Source organism: Argiope bruennichi, chromosome 11 (assembly GCF_947563725.1).
Source record: "Argiope bruennichi chromosome 11, qqArgBrue1.1, whole genome shotgun sequence".
In the NCBI taxonomy this organism is placed as follows: domain Eukaryota; kingdom Metazoa; phylum Arthropoda; class Arachnida; order Araneae; family Araneidae; genus Argiope; species Argiope bruennichi.
In genome coordinates this window covers 67512212-67529897 of record NC_079161.1, presented here as the reverse complement: position 1 = coordinate 67529897, position 17686 = coordinate 67512212, and the positions used below count along the sequence as shown (strand labels likewise).

Sequence of the window (17686 nt, the reverse complement as noted above, 5' to 3'; positions counted from 1 at the left end):
AAACTTTAAATGCATTTTCTGAAAAACGAGTTTTTACATAATTCTACTGTACAAGTATTGTCATATCTCAAAAAATAACCAATCTATCTTGATGAAATTTAAAATCAGTGCGTATTATGTTATGCCGAATGTAATGAACTATGGATAATAGGTTGAATGCTTTAAAAGTGGATTTATGATTGTTAAATGTAAATATTGGTGAAAAATATTCCAAACTTTCCTAGATAATTTCATATATTGCACACAAAAACTTTATTTTTGAATATAATTTTTAGATAACAGCAATTTACACTCTAATATAAATTACACATGTAATGCTACAAGGAAAAAGGAAAAATTGTAACATTTTTTTTTCTTTAGAACAATATTAGCTTTTGTAAATAAATGCTAAAATTTACATCAAAACACGCTTTCAAATCAAAAACTACATATATATTTAAATAATTTCCCATTATTTATTAGTTTACACTTATATTAATAATAAAAAAAAAACCTTATAAACATTGATTTTTTTTTTTTTTTTTGAAAACTTTCCTCCAAACTTAGTCGGATACTTAAATTAGGTAATTGAAGCAATGAATTAACTGCAACTGTAAAAGTATTCAATGAATTAAATCGAAATGCTCGTAAAATAGTTCGTTTGTCATTATCGGAACTGTTCTCATTAAACAATAAGTAATAAGACCGATTTCTGTGCCAGGTAATCTAGTATTTTATATGTATAAATTATTGCAATTAAACTTTTATTATACTTGTGTTGTGGTAAGAGCTGTGGTCTGGTACTGTATGGTCAAAAAATAAGAGGCACTGAGTTGGATTTAAATCTTTACTTGAAAGTAAACCAGTTCAACAGTAATTTTTCATATGATTCCAGAAGTTTATAATATCAACGTACTTTCGTTCTCATAGAATCATGTTGGTTCAGTGTGGAGACAAGTCAATAAGAGGGGAATTCCAAAGCTGTCTTCTTGGTCTTCGGTCAAAGTATGTATGCTTGCCTTTTTTGTTAATGGCTTTAATTTAGTCAACGAATGAAATTAAATTTATCCATTAGTATCTAATACACCCAGCATTGCACATTTAAATGCAATTATTTTCTTTTATTGATTAAAACACATCTATTTAATAAATTGCCAGGAAGCTTTCAATAAATATTTCTTGTGATTTAGCAATTATTAATCAAATTTGGAGCATCTGTAAAAAATAAGCGAGTTCGCAAATTGTACAGACTAACTCTATGGCAAAGGATACCGACGTGCTCTAATTAGTCGATTTCTTTCGCACAGACTTTCTATGCTGTAGCTGTTGCAACCCTGTTGCATTGTTTGGTTTCTACGTATTTTTTTGCCTGCCATTTTTCAAAATGGAGGAATTAAATCTTCCAGAGAAATACAATTATAAAATAATTTAGATTTATGACATAGAGCTATTTTTCGTATTTCAGATCTTGTAAATAAAGAATTAGCACAGGTAGCAATTTTTCTGTGAAGTATTATTAAAATAAGACTTGAACATTAGGCTTTTATTTTACGGGAAATGATCGGCCAATTTTTTTATTAAATTTTCACGTTAAAATCATTACCATAAAATATTTATATGTAAATATGCTATATTAATTAAGATATTTAGATGACATTAAACGGAGTAGAAATAATTATAATTCTTATTGAATATTCATGCAAAATAAAATAACACAAGGAGATATTTATTAATTTCGTATTCAATTTATTACCATAAGATGTCTATCTGCAAATGTGCTATATTTGTTAAGATATTTAGATTCATATAGTTATTAACAATCTAATTATTAATCTTGATATTTGTTATTAACTTAATATTAAGATTTATAAATATATAAATAGTTTATACATTTCTTTTGAATACTTATTTCTTGCATTTCTGTAACACATATTTTAGGAATGGATTCAAGAATATCAACAAAGATCGGAAACAGTTTGGCACAGTTTTGCAAGGTTTGAGCCAAATAAGCGATAACTATATTATAATGAGTGCAAAACATTGCCAAAAAGATGCCAAGGTTTAAACCAATCAGAGCACGTCGGTATCCTTTACCATAGAGTTCATCTGTACAATTTGCGAACTCGCGTAAAATAACGAATTTTATAGTTAAAGTTACAGTTACAACGTATCTCATCAGGTGTTAAATGCTATGAGGCGTAAACGTCATATGTGAGAGAGTAAAATAATTATTTAGTACTTGGCGAAATATTAGAGCTAGTCGGTATGAAATTGTAAAGTTTTTATTATTATTATTATTATTGGAAAACTACTCAAGGTTTAATTAAATGTCAGAAAAAACATCTTTAAAACTTTGCTTCTACTTCATAGCATTTTACGCATGCGTTATACACAAAAGCATACGAAAATATAAAAAAATTTGCCCTCGATAAAATTCCGTAAACAAAGGCATTAAGAGTTTTTATGTAAAATATTATTATAACAAAACCTTTGCAATGATAGAAATTTTAATAAATAAATTTAGGAATTAATTTAAAAATCAATTAAAAATTACAGTTTTTAGGGCAAAATCCGCCAACGTCTGTCCATTCTTTTGTATGTGGGTGCAATAATTGAAAACCGCTTTAAGCTGATTGAGAGAATACTAGTATGTGGTCTCTAAACCAAAATCGTAAACATGCTTCTGATTTTTAACTAAATCTATCAAAATGTGGATAGTCCTGTTTACCTTCCTGACCATTTGATGTGCGCACAACTGTTGGAAAATTAACTAACAAAGATAAATGAAATTTTATATGTGACTCAAAATTTTGATCCGTCCCAAATCTTGGATGCAATTTTTGACAAAATTTTGTCAGAAATTTCAGGTATGCACTAAAATTTTGCCAAAAATTGACAAAATTTTATATGTGACTCAAAATTTTGATCCGTCTCAAATCTTAGACACATTTTTTGACAAAATTTTGTCAGAAATTTCGAGTATGCACTAAAATTTTGTCAATTTTTGACAAAATTTTATGTGACTCAAAATTTTGATCAGTCTCAAACCTTGGATACAATTTTTGAGAAAATTTTGTCAGAAATTTCGGGTATGCACTAAACTTTTGTCAATTGTTGACAAAATTTTAGTGCATACCCGTTTTTCTACATTATATAACGAATCTAGACACAAAATGTTTCCTATTGCGTAAACATACGAGAAAACCAATGCAAGGACGCTTCCACGTATTTATAAAATTATCAGTCGTTCCAAATTAGATTGGAAAGTACAGATTTGAGATCTTTGAGAAAAGGTGAGATGTAAGATCCTGGACAAAACACTTTAGAGAATGGTCCCAAATTAGAACAGAATATTCCAAATTTTATCAGTTCTTTTCAAATCAAAATTGAAAATAAATAAATCTTAATTAAATTTAAAAATTTAGCTTTAGAAGAAATGGCTCTTTGTCTGTTTTTACGATATAAAGAAAACAGTCCAGTTTCCACATTAACCCATTTTTAAAAAGTGTAAAATTCAGCAAGAATAACCCGTGTTCTAACTTACTGTTCCCTTCCCACACCAGCAGCATATCTCGCTGAAGTTCCGAAATTCTGGTTGCTTTAATCTTTATTACATGCTGTGATGTATAAAAAGAGAAAATATTGTAATCGTCAAACATTTTGAGGGATTTTGCTCTATTTTATATGTTTATGAATTAGAAAATTTATATAATAGAACATTTTAGGTGAAAGAATTTCGAGCCCCTTTCTTAACTACGAAATTGTAGGTACTGTAAAAAAATCGTCTCATGGATGTACGGTATGCCTAAGCCAATAAACTGGATAATAAAATAATACGATGCTTTATTCCATGAATATTCTAAAAAATACGAAGCACAAGTAACAAAAAATGTTGTCAAGATGTACATAAAAGAATAGAGCTTGTGAAACTAGCAACACAAGCAGATACCAAAACACTAATCAGATAACAGTAATGAATAATAAGTGTTTATTAGTTCGCACAATAAACAGAACTACAGAAAAAGTTTAATCAATTCGTTTGAGCACCTCGGATATTTACAGCTTCCGGACAGAAATTGACGTCGCATGGAATTCTCCAGAAGAATCTCTAGATCTCAGTTGCTAATAGAAATAGAGCAATACTTCTTGCCTTTCCCATAACCTTTATACATGTTGTCAAATTTGACAGCAAACAGTCACCAATATCGGAGATCACTGGCTTGACATTCAATAATAATCTGTTAATATCGCTTTCCCGCCATAAGATTAATATGATAGGGGGCAATATTACAATTTCGCAACATTATGTATCAAATTGTTGACTTAAATAAGTTGACGTGAAATCTGTCTATCTTACCGTCGGCGTGCAATGTACAAGATAAATTAAATGCGTTACAAACCTCACAGATGAAATTTGGGATATGACATTAATATATCCCGAATTGATGATGTCGAATAAATTGATATTGTCAAATTAATACATAGTGTTAAATTAATTGATAGTGTCAAATATTGGGCCAATTCTATCAAATGATTGACAGTCTGTTTACTCGCGTACATGTGCATTTGATGAGTTGTTAGACAAATAAATTTAAATATGTCAATTTCACATTTAAAATGTTCATATGTATTTAATTTTGGAATAAATTAATCTGTAACCAGGACATAAAGTATGTCCATGTCTTAATTAGGACAAATTCTCTGATTTTTCTTCTTTAAAAAGTGAAATTAACAATAAACTGTGTGTTTACAAGGAAATTTACCACACTATTTTCATTCAAATCTCATTTCAGGTTCAGAGCCGTTTCTGTTATGAGAAATAAAATTAAGAATGTCTCTTTACCTTTGCGGAAGAGTTGGATATCATCATAAAAGAAATTTGATATTATCCGAAAATATACATTCTGACAGTAAAGGAGGAAAAAAATGGATATTATCCGAGAATATTCACTCCGGTCGTAAAGGTAGAAAAAAATTGGATATTATCCGAAAGCATTCACTCTGGCAGAAAAGGTAGAAAAAAATCGGATATTATCAGAGAACATTCACTCTGGCAGTAATGGTAGAAGAAAATTGGATATTATCCGAAAACATTCACTCTGGAAGTAAAGTTACAAGGAAATTGGATATTATCCGAGAACATTCACTCTGTCAGTAAAGGTAGAAGAAAATTGGATATTATGCGAAAACATTCACTCTGGAAGTAAAGGTACAAGAAAATTGGATATTATCCGAGAACATTCACTATGGCAGTAGAGGTAGAAGAAAATCGGATATTATCCGAGAACATTCACTCTGTCAGTAAAGGTAGAAGAAAATTGGATATTATGCGAAAACATTCACTCTGGAAGTAAAGGTACAAGAAAATTGGATATTATCCGAGAACATTCACTATGGCAGTAAAGGTAGAAGAAAATTGGATATTATGCGAAAACATTCACTCTGGCAGTAAAAGTAGAAGAAAATTGGATATTATCCGAAAACATTGGCAGTAAAGGTAGAAGAAATTTGGATATTATGCAAAAACATTCACTCTGGTAGTAAAGGTAGAAAAAAAAATTGAAAAATTGTGTGAAACCCGAGAATATTTACTCTGATATTACAGGTAGGAAAAAAATGGAAGCGTGGGCAGTCCCAAAGGGCGAGACCTAATGGTTCTGGAGTTGCTCTGGGAGTTTTTTATTGGCCAACATGAAGCAACTTCATAATGTGAGAGAACTAAATATAAATAACAATAGTATTGAATATTTTTGGCATTATGTCCCTATGTCTGAGATAAAGATAACTTCAAAACGCTTTGACATAAATGAATAAAATTTGATATACGATCTGAACACTAAATTTGTAGATTTCTAGAAAATTTTGAGTGATTTATCATATTTGAAATAACATGATAGCAACAAAACGAGGAGAGCTAGATAGATAAAATTCGGTACACAGATTTAAAATCTATAGCGCAGACTGTCCGTCTGTCGGTCTAAGCTTTCAGAGGCATGTAAACTTGATACCTGAAGAACGCAATAACTTCAATATATTAAATGTGATATACGATTTCGTGACAGCAATTGTAGCTCTTCGTCAAATTTGGATTTTGATCGATTGAGAAAAAACATTTAAAACACAAACTCACCGTTTTTAGAGAGTAGGCAAGAAAATTTTTTCGAGACCACTCCCGCAATCTTATTAATAGGGATGTAGGTCTTCAGCATATTTCCGACGTATTCTGTCAAAGGCTTACCTCTGTGTCGGTGTGTTTGTCCATGCGTATGTGACAGGACTCAAAAGCAAACAAGAGATATAAATGAAAAATTTATGTTTCATATTTACAAATCTGTAGACTTTTCTACGTAGTAATTTTTACAGAACTTTCTATAAAACACCAAAACAAATGTAAGCTGCCGCCAAACGAAATCACCATTCACCTTGGCATCTTATGCATAACGGAACTTGGCTATCTTGGCCTAATTTGAAAATCATCAAGTAAACCGGGAAATGCAATCATCCTCCCGAAATATGAAAATTATCAAAACCGTGATAAATCACACACACACAAAAAAAGGAAACAGTCACCAACTATCTAGATGAAATCTTGATATATATATATATATATATATATATATATATAATTTTGATGTAATCTGAAAATCTTCAAGAAAACCATGCAACCATCTTGGTGATCTTGGTTTGCATAATCTGAAAAATGCCAAATAAATCAATTATATTGGCGTCCTTTGTGTAATCTGAAAATCGTAAAATAAACCAGGGGGCAGAAAAAATGAACAAGTACTTTGCAAAATGTTTTGTCGGCTAGAAAGCTAAGCGCAAAGCTCACCACACCAGAAAGTCGAGGAGAGAACCCTTCACTGTTTTTCTTATTTTTATTTTTGAAAATATTTTTTTTTTTTTTAAATTTACGATGTATATTTTTATACTTGTTTTTTTCAGGTACCTCCTGTGAACACGAAGGGGAAATTTCAATAATGAAGCACATAAGTTTCGAGGAAAATAATTCACCGTTTGATAAAAATGAAGTATCTATTGGAAACAGTTTATCAGAAAGAAATGAAAATTTTACTAACTTTTTTAAAGTTATACTGGTATTAAAGTTATAAACGCCAGTCTTACGTAGATACAGTTAGGAGCTAAAATGAAGTTTAAAAAGTTAAGATTCAGGTACAGCTATAAAAAGGGGGTTATTCAAAATGCAGCTACAGAAAATACACATTTACCCATCCTTATTCTTAAATTTTTAGAATAATATATATAATGATATTTCTTAATCTAATTTAAATCCTAATTGATTTTCTAATTTTTATCGTAAATTAGGCCTTGTTATTTATTCTAAATCGTTCTCTTGCTTCCCGATTCAAATCCCACTCTTTTATTTAATTCTACACGCGCTCTATAAAATTGCTGAGTTCAGGAGGCTCCCACGCTCAGGCAGAAGGAATAGAAATCCCTAACCATTATGGCATTCTTTCAAAATTAACTCAGATTCCCTTTCCTAAGTCAACAGACCCCCAGAGGGGCACCTCGAAATGAGGATGAGGTGCTTCCGGCATGGTGGTGGGATCTCGTTACCCTGGAGGGTACACTAATAGGTGGGGGATCTGACTCCTCCCATCGATGACGGGACGGGTTGTACCGTCATCGAGGGTACCAGATCTGACTCCTCCCATCCTTCGGGGAGGGTTGTACCGTGGCTGGTGACGGTCCTTAGGACTCAACCACAGTTTCCGCCAACGTTGCTGTTGCGGCGGTCCGATTATTCAGTTTCTATGTTTTAAATCCGTGTGCCTTCGTGGCGGGTCGGAGAGTTAGATGGTGACTTTCCTAAATCAACATGCGTCACAGAAATTCCTATCGGGATCTCTTAGTAAAATCCCTGAAGGAAAACATTTCTGTCACTTAACTCTTGTGAGGTGATGTAAACAGGCGCGTCTCTTTATCATTGATCTTTCCCGTTTATCTCTAAATTTAAATTAAATCCTAATTAATTTTCTAATCTTAATTTAACCCGTATTAACTTAATTCTAAAATGTTCCCTTATTTCCTGATTTCACCTTTTTTTTTTGTTTAATTAATGCTACAGAAGCTCTTTAAACATTCTTAAATCAGCGGTTTTCACGCTCCGAGTGAAGGGATAAAAATGTGTCGATCCAAGCAAATTCTTTTAAAAGATCCCTATAATTTCGTTACCTAAATCGACACGAGTAAGAAAAAGCTATCAGAATCTCATGGTATACAATCATCTGGAAAATATTTCTCTCGCTCTTCTCTCTTTTCGCTTTTGTGTCGTGATGTAGGTTGACGGGCATCATCGCTTCTTGCTTGTATATAAATTATGCTTCCTGGGATGGCATAAAAGCGAATATATATATATATATATATATTAGATTATAAGACTACAACCTTTCTTTAAGATTTACAAACAATACCCAAAGTAAAGAAAATGTCAGTTGAAATCTCCCCTCAGGGGCTCACTTTCTTTTGGTGAGTACGGGTTTCACGATCCCGAGGTGCTCGAGTGATCTTTGCTCATGAAGCGGTTATGCTGTCCTTCTCTCTATTCAACTAATTTTTATTCGCCAATATCAGTACTCCTTAATCAATAATTCCTAGTTAATGTCGATTAAAAATCTATTAACTTATTTTTTAGTTCAAAAACTTTGGTGCTTTTTAATCATCTCGATGATTTTTAAAAGTATTTTAGGATATTAATTTGTAACGTTGAAAGTTTATTTAAACTATAACAAAGAAATTAGCCGGCCATAGGATTGACACCTTTTGAATATGCCGTTTATGAATTCTGAGTGCCAACGTAGGTTTACTAAACAATACATTGGGAATGACTAACCAATGTTGGATATATTTCCCATAAATTTATCGCTTATAAATTCAAAAAAGGCACGACGAGAAAAAACTTTAGTTCGCTTTCCTATCGCTTGCCAAATTTTAATTCTAACAGTCAAGATTAATTTGCTGTACCTTACCAGTTACGTGTACATTACTTTTGAATACCAGCTTTCATTTGCTGGCCCATCGCTTGTCAAAAATGAAATTTGGCTGCTGGCGTCAGCTCTCCGATTGTAAATTCTGAATATCGTAAATGGACAGCTGTCCCATATGTTTGCCGTGTATGGCGTCCCGTAAAAGAGGAAAATGGAGTCCTGGGACTCCTGCGGTGTTCCATATGGGGCTAGGATAATAATGCCCTGGACTTCCGTTGCGTGCCCTTTGGTCCAGGCTTCTCTGTAGACGGGCGGCAGGGGTGAGCCCGCTCTCTGCCAATCGGCTGGTGGCAAGCTTTATATGTAGGATACAAAGCATGCTGCTGTAGGGCTAGTGTTGCAGCTACAGGTGGATTACCACATGGAAACTGTAACACTATATCTCTATGTTATCCCTGGAGAAAGTGCTGAGGCTGGAAGATTCCAGAGCCGGTTACTTCTTCCCCTTGTTGGGCTCCATGGTGGGTGGGGAGACACCGAGACGAAAAAAAGAATATTTTCAATATGGCTCCATCTCTAATTTCGCGCCCTGGCAGAGGCCTAAATCTGCCAAACACGAAAAATGTTCTGGAACAAAGTGCTTCCGAGGAAAAAGGCAATCATCTGATAAAATCGACATTCGATCTTTTGGAAAGAGGAGAAAAAGAAATCAGGTTTGACGACAAACATAAAGACGTCATTCTGATATTAGGAAACACAGGAAGTGGTAAAAGTACCTTTACGCAATGGGTAGCTGGTGACAATAGTAAAATGATATCAAAAGAGACCAAAGAAGGTACTGGTGAATATATCATAGAGGATCATAATAGGATTGGAGATACTACGTTAAAATCCAAAACAATTTTTCCTGAACTTGTGATTGATGATAAGACGAATGCTGTTTATTACGACTGTCCTGGTTTCAGTGACACTCAGGGCACAAGCCATGACATAGCTACGACTTATTTCATCAAGAAAGTCGTTGACTATTCGGAAAGTGTTAAAATGGTTTTTACTATCAGCCACCCCTCAGTTAGGAAAGGCGTAGACAGGCAGGATTTCATGAAGCTTCTGAGGCATGTTACAGATCTAGTGAAAGACATTGAAAAATTCAAACACAGCATTGCCATTGTTGCGACTAAAGTTGATAACCAATATGTAAAGCAAGGCAAAAACTTTATTTTGGTTGAAGATGGCCTAATGATTGCAGCTATAGCTGATTTCCTGCAAGAAGCCAAACAGTATTTGCAAGATAGTTCAAAACGTCCGAATCTTTCAGAAAAAAATAATAGATTTTACGAAAACGCCATTAAATTTGTTGATATTTTATTGGAAAAAGAAGGAGAGCATTACACTAAGATTGGAATATTCCGAAGACCAGACGAGCCAGGTCCTGTCAGTGATATCCCATTGCTGCAAAATGGTAAACAGAGTATCGAAAGAATTGTATACGAAAAACTTAGTTTTACTGCAAAAAGTAACGAAGATTTCGGTTACACAGTGTCTGAAAAAACAAAAAATGATATCAATGAGTTAGTTGAAGAAATTAACAAGAATTTATGGTCAAGCTTCAGTAATATTGCAAGAAATATTCAGGATAGTTATCGGAATACAGTACAACAAATTCGTTGCCAAATACACTTATTTGTTTCGGCATCTGGCGTTACTGGTGCAGATTCTTCAGACGCCAAAGCATTTAGAGACAAATTAAATAATGGATACAACATTGCTTTAGATCTAGTAATTAAGACGAAGAATTTAATGAATCCCGGGCAAGTGGCAGAATTAGTTAACAATGCAATTTCAAATTTAGGTATCGATATACCTAAAGATGAGGTATTGTACATTGCAAATCAAGGGAAATATTTCAATTTTCTTCAAACAGTAAGTGACAATATATTAAGTTCGAAGCCTTGGAACCAATTATTCAAAGAAGTGGAATCTTTTCTTTCTGGGTCTAAAACAATCCTATTACGCGATGCAGATTTGGCAGCTGAAAAAATAAATATCAGGATGCAAATTAGTTTGAACGACACAATAAAATCAATACAAGAACAATACGTTGAAAAAATTAAGTTGCTTGAGATACAGAAATTGCCCGAGATACTTAACCGAGACAGGAACACTATCGCCGAATTAACAGAAGAAATAATGAATGGAACAACAATCGAAAAACTGTTGAATACAGTTGATGATATTGCAAATAATTTGAAAGTATCTGTACCAAAAGAATATTTGCAAAATATTACATTTCAAGGAAAATACCTCAAGTTCTTGGAGATTATAAGCGATGAGACTTTAGCTGATGAATCAATAGGTTGGCTATCTCCGTTTCAAAGTATAGCTAAATATTTTTATGAATCCGAAAGATGGTATATATTTCTAGAAGACTTATATAAAAAGCTTTCTGAATACGATATACAAAAAGACAGGCAAAGGTATAACGTTGCTAATATTGAAGATTGGGGACAACCGTTAAAACCACAAGGCATATTTATAGCTCCCAACACTTTCGAGAAGTTTCTCAGTAAAATCAGGGATTATAATGTGACTGGATACGAAACTATTAAAAATCTTACAATAGCAACGACAGATTTGTGCATAGAAGAAATAAACCAAGTTTTAAGTTTAACGTTAAAGCACAGACCGACCGTTCGATGTTCAGAGCCTCATATAATTGTAAAAGGCAGTTTCGTCAGCCTTAACGAAACAATGCAAAATATAATGAGTAACTTCGATACGGATAACAGGTGCAATAACTTCAAAGTTCAATTTGCTTCAGGTAAATATAACTTGTTTAAAATTTTTGCTTTAAATAAAGTGTTTATTGATGCCGATTTGTCGTTTGCAGATAAAGGAACATCCGTGGCTGTCATGGCCCCCGATTGGGAAATCATAGGCTCCAGAAGTATAGAACTTAATGGAGCTGATGGAACTCTACATGCCGAATCAAAGGCAAAAAATGGAGCTAACCCTATAAAAGATGGGGCAAATGGTTCTCCAGGTAAACCTGGACAATCTGGTGAATCTTTCTTCGGAGTAGGTGCTACTTTTGTTGGAGGGGAAAATCTAAAAATAACTTCTAATGGTGGCAAGGGCGGTCCCGGACAGGATGGAGGTGATGGAGTCTCCGGTGATCCTGGGCGGGACGCTCATACGCCCTATAATTCGGACCCACCCTGCGACAATGGTTGTGTCCGCGGTTTTAAGTGTGAAGGAATAAGAAATAAAAGCGGTGGCGGACTTGTCATCTTGACTGTCATCCACAGAGAGTGGTCCTGCACAGAAAAACCTTTCATGATCTACGGATTACCTTGTAGCAGAGGGGGTAATGGAGGAAATGGGGGAAAAGCAGGAAAAGGAGGTGATCCGGGAAATGTCACCGTTATAGAACTGAGCCAGCCTTCGAAGATAACCAAATTCACTTCTACGGGGGTAGAAGGCAAAATGGGTACAGGTGGATCTGGAGGGTCGGGAGGTACGAATGGAAATGATGTATATGCAAAATGGTCTCATTGTGAACCAAGCTGGCTTGGGTATGTACTTGGAGGGCTAAGGGCATATTCGAAATGGGAGTGGGAAAGAACAGTCACAAATGATGGAGTATGCCCCACAGGAACCAACGGCACAAAAGGGGAAAATGGCAGTCCACAAAATCCATTACCTGCAAACGGCATTCGTGACTTCTCCAATTTAATCAACGAGTACAAAAATTACGTTCGTTTAAATTTAAATAATCGTTTCAAAAGATATTATCTCCTGCAATTTGTAGACAAGCTAAATGGCAACAGCGATGTAAGAAACCTTTATGATACACTTGGACTTATTGCTGAATTTCAAGGTTTGGAAAGTCAGTTTCATAAATTAAGCGACCAAATGGATTTTTGCCCCTTTTATAGTTCATTGCTGGAGAGGATAAGTGAGTTTGCGAAAAGTCACAAAGATGGTCCAAATTTCGACGAGAATAAAAAAGTTCTTAACTACTTATACACTGCTGCATTAGGAAGGATGTACGATTTAAAAGAAATTTCCGAATCTGAATTAATAATAGATATCTACCATTATCTGAATTTGGTTAAAGAAAATATAAAAACTCTAAAAGATCTTCAAATTATGAACATAAAAGTCGATGCCATTAACAAGTACAAAGAATATTATAAAAAAGGTATAGACAAGAAGATAGAGGAAGCTGAATCTTTCATCAAGAAGATGAACCGTGAAATCGAGAAAGCCAGTCTGAAAATTGAGGATCAGGTGTACATTTTGATTGAAGAGACGTTTCTACTGCAGAAACAAGCTGAAAAGGAAAGAAAAGAACTGAAGGAGAAAAGAGAAAAACTGGAAAATGCTTTAGAAATAAAGGGATTGTTCAGGTGTTTTCAAATCATAGGAGGAATAGTAAGTTTCTTAAGCCCAATTGGAGCTATTGTCGGCACGGTAATAGAAACAGCAAGCACTGTAGGTGAATCTTTGGCCTTAGGCAATCAGCAACAAACCCTGAATTTGTCACCAGACATCGTATCAGCCATAAAGTTTACAGGCGACCAAATTAAAGCATTGAGAAATCAAAAAGTTGCATATCTCAACAAACTGTTGAATAATGTGTCTGAAGAAATAAAGAAAAATCCCGAAAAACTGAATGACATGACACGCAAAATAACCGATATTGAAGACAAGTTAAAGAAGGCCACAGAGGATAAAATAGATTTTAAACAAGTAAAATTGCTAGAAAGTGAACTTAAACGAGAACTGAGAAGAAAATCAGAAGATCTGAAAATCCATTCGGGCGATAAAAAAAGTGTCGATGCTCTGAAAATCATAGGAAAGTTATCACAAATTGTCGAATTCGGCTCGTTGTTGCTTCATTTGTATGACAAAATGAAAGGGGATCAAGAAAAAATTGATGTCATAACCGATGCTGTAGAAAAAATTGACAATAAAATTAAGAAACTCAGGGAATACGAAGATATCATCTATGATACCATCGCACCAATGTTGCAAGAAATGGAAGACCATATGAAAGACATAAGTGACAAACTTGGAAGCAAATCCCAAGTATCCCTGGATGTCACGAAATGGCAAGTGCAGAGTACTCTGAAAGACATGAAGTTGTTAATGCAACAATTAACAGAAAGATTCGTAGTGAAAGATGAACTCAGTCGTAGCATAGAGAAGTTGGATGAAGTTATGACCACCACGATCAACCTGTATGATCGCATACAAAGTTACCAGAACCAACAGAACCTGGCTAATTATATCGCAGACATCAGTTCTGTCGCGGCAAGTAGCATCGCTATCAAGGACCAACAGCTTGTAAATGCAGTCAACCGACTTGAATTTGTAATAAGGGCCAACATAGTGCTAAAACAGTACAAAACAGCAATCGATGCTTTAACGCAGTGGGCGTTTCCATTCCCAGACCGCTATATCGAGAAGTCCATGCTTCCGTCTCAACTTGAACTGAACACGAATATCCAGGACCTTGTTCAAGAAGCGATGCGACGAATAGAAAGGATTAAACAGAAATTAGATTTGTACAAGACTACTGTGAGGGAAGGTAACGCGTCCCTTATGAAGGGATATTTTAACGGACAATCTCGTTCATCTAAGCCATTCTTTGTGTGGGAAAATAAGGAATATGGAGGTTTAATCTCGGATTTGTTGTTAGGAAAAGAAGTTGTTTTCAAAGCAGATATAAAAAAATCTCCCCCACTTAAAGATGCCATCAAATTCAGTGAAATCGATTTTGATTTTAAAACAATAAATGAAAGTGCTCAGTCTCTACTATCTGAAACTCTCAAAGGATTCGATATAAGAGCGATTCACTTGGGTAATTCCTACTACAGATACGCCAATAAAATCTTTCTGATAACCAGCGACAGCGTAACAATCTACTACTCTTTCGAGAAGAACGAAGATGGAATACGATTACGATCGAATGGAGTGTATAACCAGCTCGAATCAGGTGATCTATTGATGAGCCCTTACACTTTATGGGAAATAAAATTAATTAACGCAACAGATCAATATTCTTATCCAGATTTGGAAAGCTACAAAAATGGAATCGATTTAGAGCTGACAGGATTTGGCAGCTATGTTGATATGAATCCAATGAAGCTTACCGCATACAAGTCCACAATAGTGCATGACAGTACTAATCGATATGTACTCGAATCTAACGCAACCGATGATACTGAGTGTATGAGACCCAAATATCGTTTGGTTAGGTCACCTAACGAATATTTTGGAAACGGTGATTACACGACTAACGGCGCTGCATGCTGCATGCCATCGCCGATAAATTTCTTATGTAATTTCCTGAAGACTTATTTCGTATCAAATGCAATGATATCAATCAAACAACTCTTTATAAGGAAACAAAGATGGACCATCACCGATCCAGCAGTCATTTCGAATCCTTCATCTACGGCAGAAAAAGCGAAATCTGCAACAGACCATTTGAAATGCAATGGAGAAAAAATCGAGCGGACATCTGAAAATATTTTCAGTGGTGATTTTTATGACGGCAGCAGTCTTTTGCTAAATGATTATAGAGACAATGGCAAGAATCAATTCATTCAGGCACCGGATTTAAACTGTTCTTTATTGCTTGCTGATCTTGTTACAAGAACTATAACTGGAAACAGATATAAATCAGCAATAGACAATTGCTTATTTTCTCCACGAAAAGTGGTATTTGAAAAGATAAGCAACGGAGCAGTGAGAAACGAAATCGGCATCAAGCGGCAGCTGCAGCGCCATCTTTCGGAAAAAGAAGACGCGAGGACAAATTCTTGGCTTACTAAGCTAAATGGTTATGCTAAGAAGATGCTTCAGCTTTTGGGGATAATGGGAAATGATGAGACTGAGGAATATGTTCAAGATATTCGAAATTTATTTACTTAAAGAATGAAGCATGTTTCTAAACAGTTAAAATTTTATAAAAATGATAATCATTCTTCTAATCAAAAAAAAAAAACTATACATTAGTTTTATAATAAAAATGATGAATACAATAAATAATAGTATCTTAATTAAATTCGTAAATTCTGTCCATATTTTGTGAAAGAAAATGTTTAAAAAAATTATTATTGGAAATAAATTTTTAACTAAAACTATCTGAACAACTTATTATTATTAATAATTTTGAATAATTTTCATAATTTATTCATTTATTTTCTTTTTTAGTGAAAACGAAATTTTTGTCTCATCCTTTTCGATCTTTTATTTTCTTTCTAGTTGATACTTTTTCTTTTTGCTTGTAAATTAATGAGAAAATGATATCTTTTTTTATAAATTGCATGCACGTATCAATGCTCTTACGGAATGAAAAAAAAACGCTGCCCTTTGAAAGAATGCCCGAATTTCTATATGTAGGATTTCAAACATTTACTAAGAACACTGCTTAAAATCAAATTTTAACATGATTCTCATAGAACTTAGTATTTAATATCATTTTGGATTGAAATAAGTTTGTACAATTTATACAAAATGCGTTAAAATTTACAAAAACCTCAAAGAATGCTATTACGTGCAAGAAGAATCTATGGATTAATAAGAAATTTGCTCTGTTGTATTTATTATGTTGCTCTCGTATATTTCGGAAATGGTATTTCTATCAGTAAGAAATAGATGCTTTAATATGTGTTATTAAATATTGTTTTCCAAGAAACTCTATTCCAGCTTTATATTTTATTACATCACTATGTATCCAAGGAACACTACAAATTCTTCACATATAAATTATTTAGAGAATTTTTAAGTGTAATTAAATTTTGTTTTCCAAGAACTTTTATTCCACCTTTATATTTTATTACATCATTGCATGTTTCCAAAGAATACTCCAAGTTCTCCATGTATAAATTATTTAAAGGATTATTAAGTGTAATTAAATATTGTTTTCCAAGAACTTCTATTCAAGCTTTATATTTTATTACATCATTGCATGTTTCCAAAGAATACTCCAAGTTCTCCATGTATAAATTATTTAAAGGATTTTTAAGTGTAATTAAATATTGTTTTCCAAGAACTTCTATTCAAGCTTTATATTTTATTACATCATTGCATGTTTCCAAGGAACACTTCAAGTTCTTCGTGTATAAATTATTTAGAGAATTCTTTGTAACAAAATCTAGAAAAAAATAAAAATCTAATATTACATGGAAATGACCAGTTTCAGAATTTTAATTCAGAATGTCGCAAATACAAACAAGTCAAAGAAAATTTAAAAATTCTAAATTAAAAAGAATACCAAATTTAAATATATTAAAAGTTTGTATAAAAAAACAAGTAAAGTTAATTTAATAAATTTTCCATTTAAAATTATTTACAGTTGAAGGTTCAATTTCATCCACATTGTTAATGAACTGTAAACTATGTGAAAAAACATAGTTTACAGATTTAATTTTCAGTAGTAATTAACTTATTTTTCAATCAGAGCTTTTGTAAATGTGATGGCTAATTTTCTGCGATGCTCATGCAGAATAAATTTTATTTTTATTTTGTACGAAATTAATAGTTGAAAAATATGATTTAATTATATTTTTAAAAATTCATTAAAAATAGAAATTTAATTTATAGATCAAAACATTAGCATCAATGAAACTATTATTTTTTTAACCTCAATATGATGTACAAATCAATTTTGTGCTATAAAATTTTCGCCAGTAAATAAATTGCCAATTTGTTGCCTACGCATTTTGAGGCTTCAACAATTT

The 17686-nt window shown here is 33.2% G+C and overlaps 1 protein-coding gene across 2 annotated transcripts in view; it reads left to right on the top strand.

Annotated features, from left to right (window-relative positions):
* LOC129956479 (uncharacterized) overlaps positions 1-17092 on the top strand; it is a 28308-nt gene extending 11216 nt beyond the window's left edge. Inside the window, exons 2-4 of one of the 2 annotated variants that reach the window (XM_056068381.1) lie at positions 910-984; positions 4773-5476; positions 6925-17092. In XM_056068381.1, coding sequence (XP_055924356.1) covers positions 9495-15875 — 6381 coding nt within the window. In that variant the 5' untranslated portion in view covers positions 910-984; positions 4773-5476; positions 6925-9494 and the 3' untranslated portion in view covers positions 15876-17092. Of the gene's footprint in view, positions 1-909; positions 985-4772; positions 5689-6924 lie in introns of both variants that reach the window. The other variant, XM_056068380.1, reaches the window with a different exon arrangement.
* Positions 17093-17686: the final 594 nt, after the last annotated feature.